The sequence below is a fragment of the Cervus canadensis genome, chromosome 16 (assembly GCF_019320065.1).
Source record: "Cervus canadensis isolate Bull #8, Minnesota chromosome 16, ASM1932006v1, whole genome shotgun sequence".
Classification (NCBI taxonomy): domain Eukaryota; kingdom Metazoa; phylum Chordata; class Mammalia; order Artiodactyla; family Cervidae; genus Cervus; species Cervus canadensis.
Window position 1 is genome coordinate 37,904,197 of NC_057401.1, and position 10,444 is coordinate 37,914,640.

Here is a 10,444-nt window from a genome sequence, read left to right on the forward strand (position 1 = left end):
CACCTGCTCCCAATCCCACACAAGACCCCTGCCCTGGGCCTAGGATGAGAATGAGCCAGTGCTCTCAGGGCCCCACGTGACACAGGAAAGGAAAGTGAAGTCGCTCAGTCGTGCCCGACTCTTTGAGACCCCATGGACTGTATCCCACCAGGCTCCTCTGTCCAGGGGATTGTCCAGGCAAGAGTACTGGAGTGGGTTGCCATTTCCTTCTCCAGGGGATCTTCCCGACCCAGGGATCAAACCTGGGTCTCCCACACTGTAGGCAGACGCTTTACCGAATGAGCCACCAGGGAAGCTTTTTCCACATGACACATCACACAGCCTTAAGAAAGAAACAGGCATCCAGCCACCTCTCCTGCCTCACCTACCTGTTCTTGACCTCTGCAACATTTGGAAATGGAATTATTTGCTGAGTTCAACACATATCTTCTGATCATTTTTCCAAGGACTGCTCTGCTGATTAAAGATTTTGAAATGAATGACTGGGTGGGCTGGGAGGGTGACCTGCAACTGAAAACTGTCTTCCCTGGACCCCCAAGAAGTCAAGAATAGTCATCTGTGGCCAACCACAGGGCATGGTCTTCATTACAAATGAAGCTCTTTTCAGATGGAACACTGGGCGGGCTATGGGATGGAAAAGGGAGCTAGAGCACACAGATTCTCTCTCTCACACACACACTCACACTCACACTTAAGTAATACTTTACTCCTTGAACTCAACTTCATTGAGATTTGAATGAGCAGATAGAATCCAATTTTAAAAGACTTTAACCACCGTAAAGGCTTTTAAAGTCTTTTAATCTACCAGGGCTTCCCTGGTAGCTCAGCTGGTAAAGAATCTGCCTGCAATGCAGGAGACCATGGTTCGATTCCTGGGTCGGGAAGATATGCTGGAGAAGGGATAGGCTACCCATTCCAGTATTATTGGGCTTCCCTGGTGGCTCAGCTGGTAAAGAATCCACCTGCAATGTGGGAGACGTGGATTCGATCCCTGGGTTGGGAAATCTCCTGGAGAAGGAAAAGGTTCTCACTCCAGTATTCTGTCCTGGAGCATTCCATGGACTGTATAGTCCATGGGGTCACAAAGAGTTGGACACAACTGAGTGACTTTCATACTCTCTTAACCACCTTTGGAGCTTAAGTACTTGTTCTTAGTATACCAATGACATATCTCCTCTGGGACAAAACTGTCCTGTTCCCAGACAAATAAAGCAAGTGCAGGGACATTTACATTCTTCCTAGAAATCCCAGTAAATCCTGTAGGAGAAAGGGAGGCCACACTGCTTTGCTTCTCCCTCCCCCACCATGCACCTGGCACTCCAACCTCAAAGCCTTTGATCACTGAATTTCCCCAGCTTCAAATGCCCTAGCTATGCACCTACTCTCTGTCTCAATTGCCAGATTGCCCATCTAAATTGTACTCATATTCCTAAGAAAGTGAAGTGAAAGTCACTCAGTCGTGTCTGACTCTTTGTGACCCCATGGACTATACAGTCCAGGAATTCACCAGGCCAGAATACTGGAGTGGGTAGCCTTTCCCTTCTCCAGGGGATCTTCCCAACCCAGGAATCGAACCCAGGTCTCCCACACTGCAGGTGGATTCTTTACCAGCTGAGCTACAAGAGAAGCCCATATTCATAGTTCCATCTCAAATACTGCTTTGGCGAGGAAGTCTCTGATTCCCCAACAGAATCAAGTTCTCCATCCCTGTATTCCTACAAACAGCACTTCCTTTTAGCCCTTACTATGATATTCAAAAGCAAGGAGATCAAACCAATCAATCCTAAAGGAAATCAACCTTGCATATTCATTGTAAGGACTGATGCTGAAGCTCCAATACTTTGGCCACTTAATGTGAAGAGCTGACTCATTGGAAACGACCCTGATGCGGGAAAGATTGAGGGCAGGAGGAGAAGGGGGTGACAGAGGATGAGATGGTTGGATGGCATCACCAACTCAATGGACATAAGTTTGAGCAAACTCAGGGAGATAGTGAAGGACACGGAGGCCTAGAGTGCTGCAGTTCATGGGATCAAAAAGAGTCTGACACAACTTAGTGACTGAACAACAACATGACATTCAACTCACTATCCCATGACTCATTTGCCTCATGTACATGGTACTATCCCCTTCTAAATGTTAGGAATGTGTACATGACCCCAACACTCAACACAGAGCTAGGCACACAACACACATTAAAAAAAAAATAATTTGATGATCTCAACTGGATTTGACCACTTCCATGTTGATGCTTTTGTCCTTTTGTAGATAGAAGTTTTGGTCTTGGCTCCCTCTAGCCATGTTCTTAGAAGTCCACAGGTGTGGGTGGGGACAAGGTGACTCTTTTCATAGAGTTCTTTCATGAAGTCCTTGCCCCCACCCCTTCTCTTTTTCTAGTGCCCATCATATCAGAAGTACACACTTCAACATATTTTCCTAAAAACCTTGGGTAATCCACACATTGTTTATTGTCAAATTCAAAACAGCAAATTGCTTAATAAAGAGAATGTCTCAGTAAGTGTCTAATGTCAGTGTAACACAGAGCTACACTACCATGCTACTACTTGTTCTTTGTAGATGTTTGCTTGTTCATTTACTTTATATTTTGGAGACTTGTGTTTATAGTTCAATGGTTATTAGCCCATTGGTTCTCAATATCGGTACCAATAAGTTTTCATCCTAAACAGCAAAGAGAGGCTAATTTGACTACTTTAAAACAAAAGCATTATTCTGTTTTCTGAAAAAGCTACCTTCTTCAAGCCTGCTCAGAATTGAGGAGGTCAAGCAGCTTTTGTGTTTGCAGCAGGGTCTTAATTTTTGCACTGTGTGTGTTACAGAAGTGGGACAGGAACGCTGGAGCTATGGAGTTCACATTTTGAGCCTTATATCTCAGACAGTCCTGGGAATTTACAACAAAATCACAAAGTAATTTATGGTTCAAGAGGCTATAGAAGCAGACATGCTTATATAGTGATTATTTATGGTATGAAAATAAGCACACCAGTAGGTGCCCACATTGCCTGTTTGTGATCGCAAACTAGGTCGCCAAAGAGAAAAACAGTAGCACCTCTGTTGAAACTGGCAGCTGGATGGGTAGATCATTCCATCCCTCCCTCTGAGCAGCCTCAAGAAAGGACTATACTGCTGTGACCAGAACAGAATTGTCATGAGAAATGTGTCACCCTTCAGAAGGTCCCATAGACTGGGGCTTACGGAAGAATTAATCATGTGTGTCAATGTGCTGAGCACTCTTTAGAATGAATGGAACTTGATTAAGGTAGAGTCCTGTGGGAATTCTGAATCTTGCCTTCTCTCCTCAGTGTTATGACCAATAAGAAACCCCACACCTGAAATCCTGGTACATCACACAGAACAGACTCTCCATACTCTTTCCCCTTCAGCACGGAGTTTACTTGAGTCTCCCATTCCCCTTCCCACCCCACAACTCCTCTGGAACGATCAGACTCCGGCTTCTGGGAATTTGGTGTTCAGGAACCACGCTTCTACAGCATCTCTTGATCTTCTATCTAAGCCTACAAAAAACGCGGCCGAGTCATTCTTCTACTTGCTGGTCTAGAGCCTCAATCAAACACGCTCTCTGATTCCCAAAGAGTGAGAGGGAGAGGCTGCAGAAAAGTCTCCTCTCCCAGTGGTGTGTCTCCTCAGACCTGTTCAGGTTGCGTCTGGGCACAGCTCACCTGCCGTGCACGGACCCGAGCGCACACAGCGTCTCCAGGCACTCGCAGGGCTCCCAAGGGAACCCAGCTTCCAGCGCAGGGCGCACTCAGTTGCTGCTGGGGTACCAAGAGAGCAGGTGGACCCCCCTTCTCCTTAGGGGCCGTCAGCCTGAAGAAGTCTCTCTCTTCAGCCTCTGTAACCTCACTGAGTCTGCTCGCTCTCTCAGGGAAGCCACTCCCGGGAGTAAAAAGCTCCAGTACATGGGAGCGTTTTGATTCCGGCTACCCTTGAGCGCCGAGGCAGGGCAGAGTCCCAGTCAGGCTCCGCGTCTGCGCACTCTCCCCGACCCAAAAGATAAAGCATACGCCTCACGGGAGGTGGCTCTCTCCCGGTGCATTTCTCCTGCGGGCGCAACAAGATTGTCACTTCTTTCTCTCAACTCCGAAAAAGTTTCCGGCTCCCATCCTTTAGGCCTGACCGCAGCCAAGCAGCAGATCAGACCTTCGCGCCCTGGCTGTCCCAGACCAGGGCGCAAAGGTTTTGAGGGTGGCTCCCTCGGCTGCGTGCACCTTGAGGACTTTTTCAAGAGCTGCCAAAAAAAAAAAAAAAAAAGTTTCTGTAATACATGCGCTCAGCTGTCGGCGCACCATTTGGCTGAGGCCACTTCCTCGCCCCCGAATTGCTCTACATTCCGGATGCCTTCTCCTTCTTCTGGGCGCCCTACACAGCCCAGCGTTGATAACCTAAGAAGAGGAAGAGGGTGCGTGTAGAGAGAAGCGGAACGGAGGCTGACGGCTTGGGCCTGTAAGGCTGAGCTCGGCCCCATTGCCAGCTGCCTCTCTCCTCCTGGGTTCGCAGCCTCCCCACTCCGGAGAAGGCCCCCAACCTCTTCTTAGGCTGCTCCTTTGTGCTCCGCTCCATCCTCGTCCCTCCGAAACTCTTGATCCGGAGGTCCCCCCAGCAATCCCTTCACTCTTTTCCGCCCAGGAAAAACCGCTTTGCAGTTGGCGCGCGCCCTGGGCTTCGGCTCGCGTCAGTAGACGGAGCTGCTGGGCAGCAGGTCGTAGCGCCCGCCGCTGGAGACCACCACGCCGGGCGGGTAGTAGAGCAGGTCGGGCTCCGCGGCTTGGTGGAGAGGCGCCAGGGCCTGCAGCCCCTGGTCCTCGGGTTCTGGCTTGGTGGTGGCGGTGAAAGGGCGCATGCTGGTGAGAGAAGGCGACGCGATGCGCCACAGGAGGTTCTTGAGCGCTTTGCGGAACTCGCGGCGTACGAGGCAGTAGAGGATGGGATTGAGACAGCTGTTGGAGTGTGCCAGGCACACGCTCACGGGGAACGCGTACACCTGGCCCAGGAAGTACTCTTGGCTGAAGGGCACCGCGTTGAACTTGATGAGGATGCTCCAGGTGGTGAGCGCCTGGTTGGGCAGCCAACACAGGAAGAAGGACAGGACCACGATGGTCACTGACTTGGTGACCTTGGAGCGTCTCCGAGCGCTGGCTCCGGCCAGGCCTCCCCCGGCCGCTGAGGCTCCTCCTTCGGTCCCGGCCACGCGGTGGTCGGAGATGAAGCGTACCAGCAGCAGGTAGCACAGGCTGATGATGCCTAGCGGCAGCACGAAACCCAGCAGCACCTTCTGCAAGTGGTAGAGGCCCAGCCAGAACTGCCTGTCGCGGCCCAGCAACCTGTCGGGGAAGCGCACCAGGCACAACTCCTCCCCCATCACCTTGACCGTGGTGGAGAAGATGGCGTTGGGCAGGGAGGCCAGCGCGGCGGAGGCCCATATCACCGCGCACAGTGCTTTGACCGAGAAGCAGCAGCTGTCCTCCAGGCTCCGGCCGCAGCAGTCGCCCCGGCCGTACCCTCGGGTCCGGTGGCTCTTAAGAGCCGAGGCCACCGAGTGGTAGCGAGCCACGCTCATGGAGGTGAGGAAGAAGACGCTGGCATACATGTTCATGGACGTCACTACGGATACGATCTTACACATGGCCTTGCCGAAGGGCCATTTGAAGTCAAGGGCGTTTTCCACGGCCCAGAAGGGCAGGGTGAGCACGAACTGGAAGTCCGTCAGCGCCAGATTGGTGACGAAGAGGTTGATGGAGGACTTGCGCCAACCCTGCTTGCTCTTCATCAGGTAGAGCACCAGCAGGTTGCCGGTCAGCCCCAGCGCGCAAACCACCCAGTACACCACGCTGACGAGGATGCGCACCCGGGCCTCGGGGTCCGCGCTCTCCGCCCCGCCGCCGCTCGGGGGGTGCCCCGGCGCCGCGCCGTCCGGCAACTCCAGCCCCAGCTCCCACCACAAGTCCTGGAGCTGCAGCGACGCGTTGCCGCTGGAGTTGGCCGCCTGCACAAGGTCCGGGATCGGACCGAAGAGTTCTGTGAGCTCGTCCCCGCCAGCCGCCTTATTCATGGTGGCTGGGGCGGGTGCCGCGGACACCTGCCGGCGCTGGGGCCTCTAGGTCATGTTTCGGGAGATAAGCTCCTAAGGGGAGTCCGCTTCTCCCGGGGTGCCGGCGCGCGCGGGGGCTTGCAAAGTAGCTGTGGAAGAGAGCGCCTAGGAACCGGGCGCCAGGCGCGTCCCCGGAGCGCGGAGCTTGGCCTTGGGCCTGAGAATGGGTGCCGAGCGCCGGTTCTGGAGGGGAATTCGAGAGTAGAGACGTACAGCCCCCAAGGCGAGCGATCGGCGTCTAAAGGTTGTCTGGCCAAGGCTGGCGTCCGCGGGGTCTCTACTGTAAAGACTCAGACTTTTGCCCCCGGCGTTTCCCGCTGTCACTTGGGCACTAGCGCGTTCCCTCCCTGGCGCTCCAGACCGCTCCTGGGGGCCCGCTCTTTCTCTTTCAAATACCTTTGCGGGTTTCCTCCGCAGCTGCTCCGACGAGGTTTCTGAAGAGAGTTCTGTCTACCTCGCTGAGACTCTCTGGAGGGCTTTCGACGCTGGCCTCGCTGCCTCGCATCTCCGTCTCTCCGCTGCTGTCGACTCGCAGTGAGTTGCCAGCCGCGTCGCCCCGAGTTGTATCTCAACCGGCACAGCAGAGGCTGCGGGTTCCCGAAGAGCATGCGTAACCCCAGCACCAGGAGAGGGGGCGCTTTCCGAGGTGCTGAACTTGGTCGCAGGCGCCGCGAGGGGAGGGAGATGGGCTGCGCCGCACGCAGAACCCCGCGGGGCCAGTCTCCCCTTTCAGATTCAAAAGGTCTTAAAGCCCTTTATTTCCCTCTGTTGCTGGAGAAAGTCGGCTTTGATTTGCGATCGCTTTTCCTTCCTCACCCCCCAACATAATTATGAGAATTTTTTTCTTTCTCACTTCCAAATGCACAATCTTCTGCCCATTTTTCTTTTTTAAAAGCAACGATAGTTGTCTCTTTTCATGCCCATACATTAAATCAGGTGGTGGGCTCTAACTGAATATACAAACGCCAGCTCCACTTCCCCTTACTAATCGCTGACCACTTTAATTGGCGTCTGTGGTTGTCAGGATTTTCAAAGCGTCTTCAGGTAACAGACTCTGGGTTCGGGTGTTGCTATCTGCTTTGGTGTATTCTGAGAACTGAAGCGAAGCAGAGCATGTAATTGATGCGCTGACTGCACAGGCATTAGATGCTTAGCTCTCAGTCCAGAGCTCTTCAACAGTTTACTCACATTCAACCACACTCTCTTTACTCTGATGCAGTTGGAAAAGAGGATTTCATAGGGCTGTTTTTTGGCACCAGCACCCATACTACTATTATAATCAGAACTCTTAACCAGGTGTTGTTTGCTTGTTTGTTTGCTTCAGACCAATGGAAGTAAATTTTAAGGACTCTTCTAAGTTCCTTTGGGCAAAGGGAATCAATATAAACCATTTGAGTCACTTCTTAAATTGCAGTTTATTTAAGTGCCAGATCAACTGCTCTGGTGTAAAATGTACGCTTCTTAGGAAACACTTAAGAAATTTGAAATGTTTTCCTCATTGTGCTGGACTAAACTGAAACAAAAGTATATTAAACGTAATTGTCCTCACTCTTGCAGAGCTCCTGACTTTACTTACAGAGATAAAAAGGTTGTGACTTTAAAGAAACACGGTATAGCTCAGTTGGTAAAGGGTCTGCCTGCGATGCAGAAGACCCCGGTTCGATTCCTGAGTCGGGAAGATCCCCTGGAGAAGGGAAAGGCTACCCACTCCAGTATTCTGGCCTGGAGAATTCCATGGATTGTATAGTCCGTGGGGTCGCAAAGAGTCGAACACGACCGAAGGACTTGCACTTCACTTCATGCAAAACAAAAGAAGAGAAAAGGAAACATCTTGATTCCAAAACCGGAACACAGTTCCAGAGAACACCTTCACTATAGTCTCTGGATTGCTCGTTTTACCCGCTAGGGGGCGCGAGAGTTTTAATAAAAACAAGTGTTAGTCGCTCGGTTGTGTCGGACTCTGCAACTGCATGGACTGTAGCAACTCCATGGCCTGTAGCCCGCCAGGCTCCTCTGTCCAGGGGACTTCCCAGGCAAAAATACTGGGGTGGGTTGCCATTCTCTTCTCCAGGGGATCTTTTCGAGCCAGGGATCGATCCTGCGTCTCTTGCATCTTCTACATTGCAGCCGGATTCTTTCCCACTGAGCCACCAGGGAAAACATAAACCAAACCACTTCCTTTGAGAAGTTGTGATCTACAGAAGCTCAGCCCTTCTCTGAACCAATATGGCACACAAGCTGCTTCTGTGTCCACCTCTTATCCTTGCATAAGCAGCCTCTTCTTAAAGCTCAGTTCTCACTCCAATTTTTACTAGCTCTTTCTCCATCAAATTTTTATTTCTCCTTTAGTTAAAAAAGTGTGAAAATATTTCAAGGTGCTGTTGAAAAACAAGGAAGCCTAGGATATGCCCTGAAAGCCCTTTGCCTCAGTTTCCTCCTGTGTACATGAGAGAAATTGTGGTTTTCAAATATTCTGAGGATAAGTACTGAGCAGGTGACATCTGAGTCAGGGGGGGAGCTTCCTAAAATATCAATTGCAGCTCTCCTCCCAGCCCCGTGTGGTCACAGAGATTTTGATTCTCCGAATTGGAATTGGAGTTGGAAAGGGGCCCAGTTCAGTTCAGTCGCTCAGTTGTGTCTGACTCTTTGTGACCCCATGAACAACAGCAAGCCAGGCCTCCCTGTCTATCACCAATTCCCGGAGTCCACCCAAACCCATGTCCATCAAGTCAGTGATGCCATTCAGCCAACTCATCCTCTATTGTCCCCTTCTCCTCCTGCCCTCAATCTTTCCCAGCATCAGGGTCTTTTCCAATGAGTCAGCTTTTTGCACCAGGCGGCCAAAGTATTGGAGTTTCAGCTTCAACATCAGTCCTTCCAATGAATACCCAGGACCGATCTCCTTTAGAATGGACTGGTTGGATCTCCTTGCAGTCCAAGGGACTCTTAAGAGTCTTCTCCAACACCACAGTTCAAAAGCATCAATTCTTCTGTGCTCAGCTTTCTTTATAGTCCAGCTCTCACATCCATACATGACCACTGGAAAAACCATAGCCTTGACTAACAGTCTATATTTTTAAAACATTCTTCCAGGTGATACTAATTTTCCCCCAAATTTGGGAACATTTGGATTAATTTTAATTCGTTCTCTAAGCTCTCCGTGTGAAAACATTTAAGTCCCAAGGAAATCTTAATTTTCAATGTTGGTTGATCACACACTAGGATTGGAAGCAAAGAAAGAAAAGGGGGTCTTGCTGAATTCCTTAAGAATCACATTTAGGCCCAACAATGACATTTCCTTCTTTGTAGGATGGGGGGACCATGTGCTCCTGAGATCTGCCAGATCTTAAGTCCTTGGCCGGCAAGACAGACTGAGGCCCCAGGAGAGGCTACTCCCAAGTGCAACTCCCAGAGAACACTGATGGAGTGCTTCTGAGCCTAGAATGCTCTTCATTTCCAAATCTGTGTTCTCTGAAAGTGAAGTATAGGTTGTGTGCAGGAATTTATAGTACCACTTAAGTAAGTCTGTGTTATGGAATCAAAACGATCTTTTTTCAAATAAGTTCTTTTTCAGTATGACGTTAAGATATTTTAGACCATATCTCTTAAAATCATGGGCCATGTTTTTCTCAGACAGCATCTAATATGTTCAAAGAGAGAGGCATATCAGTTATGGTCAAATATCATTTAGGTATACTGTTAAAATATTACCAAAATCTTACCATAAAAATTCCTAATGGAAAATTTGGAAAATCGACAAATTTTCAAAGTGTATGTAGATTTATAAGGATCAACCTTGTGGAAAAATTAAAAGAACGTTTTTTTTAGTTGTCTGTTTTAATAAACCAGTTATGATTCCTTCCCTTGCCCCATAAGTCTAATTGTTAAATTTTATTGCTGTGAATTCACTCGTGGCAATCTGTTTTCCCAAGTTAGTGTCTTTGCTAAACAATGTTCTTATTAAAGTTCTTCCTCTCTTCTCTTCTCTCCAAATTCAACGTATTTTGATGTTACTTGTACTGCTTAATATTACTAGTAAAAGGCTACTGTTTTTTTTGGGGAAGCTTTCTGAATTCTCTGAGAAATAGGTATTGATCCTTTCCCTCTCGAGTATCACTGAGCCCTCTATCAGCACATCTCTCAAGGCGTGCCTCCGATCAAGGAGTGCTGTGGCTCTTTCTGAATATTTCAAGTGTCAGTGTTGCAGAGCAGGATGTATATCGTTGCTGTTTGCCATTAGTGCTGAGCCCAGGCTTTTCACATGTGTGAGCATAGGACACATTTATAGACTGAACTCTGCTGCATTCAGATGCAATC

The 10,444-nt window shown here is 49.7% G+C and overlaps 1 protein-coding gene across 1 annotated transcript; it reads right to left on the minus strand.

Annotated features, from left to right (window-relative positions):
* Window positions 1–2,444: 2,444 nt before the first annotated feature.
* RXFP3 (relaxin family peptide receptor 3) lies at window positions 2,445–6,115 on the minus strand. Its single transcript, XM_043488807.1, has one exon. It carries the CDS (start codon window positions 6,086–6,088, stop codon window positions 4,712–4,714), a length of 1,377 nt encoding a protein of 458 aa, XP_043344742.1. The 5' UTR covers window positions 6,089–6,115; the 3' UTR covers window positions 2,445–4,711.
* Window positions 6,116–10,444: the final 4,329 nt, after the last annotated feature.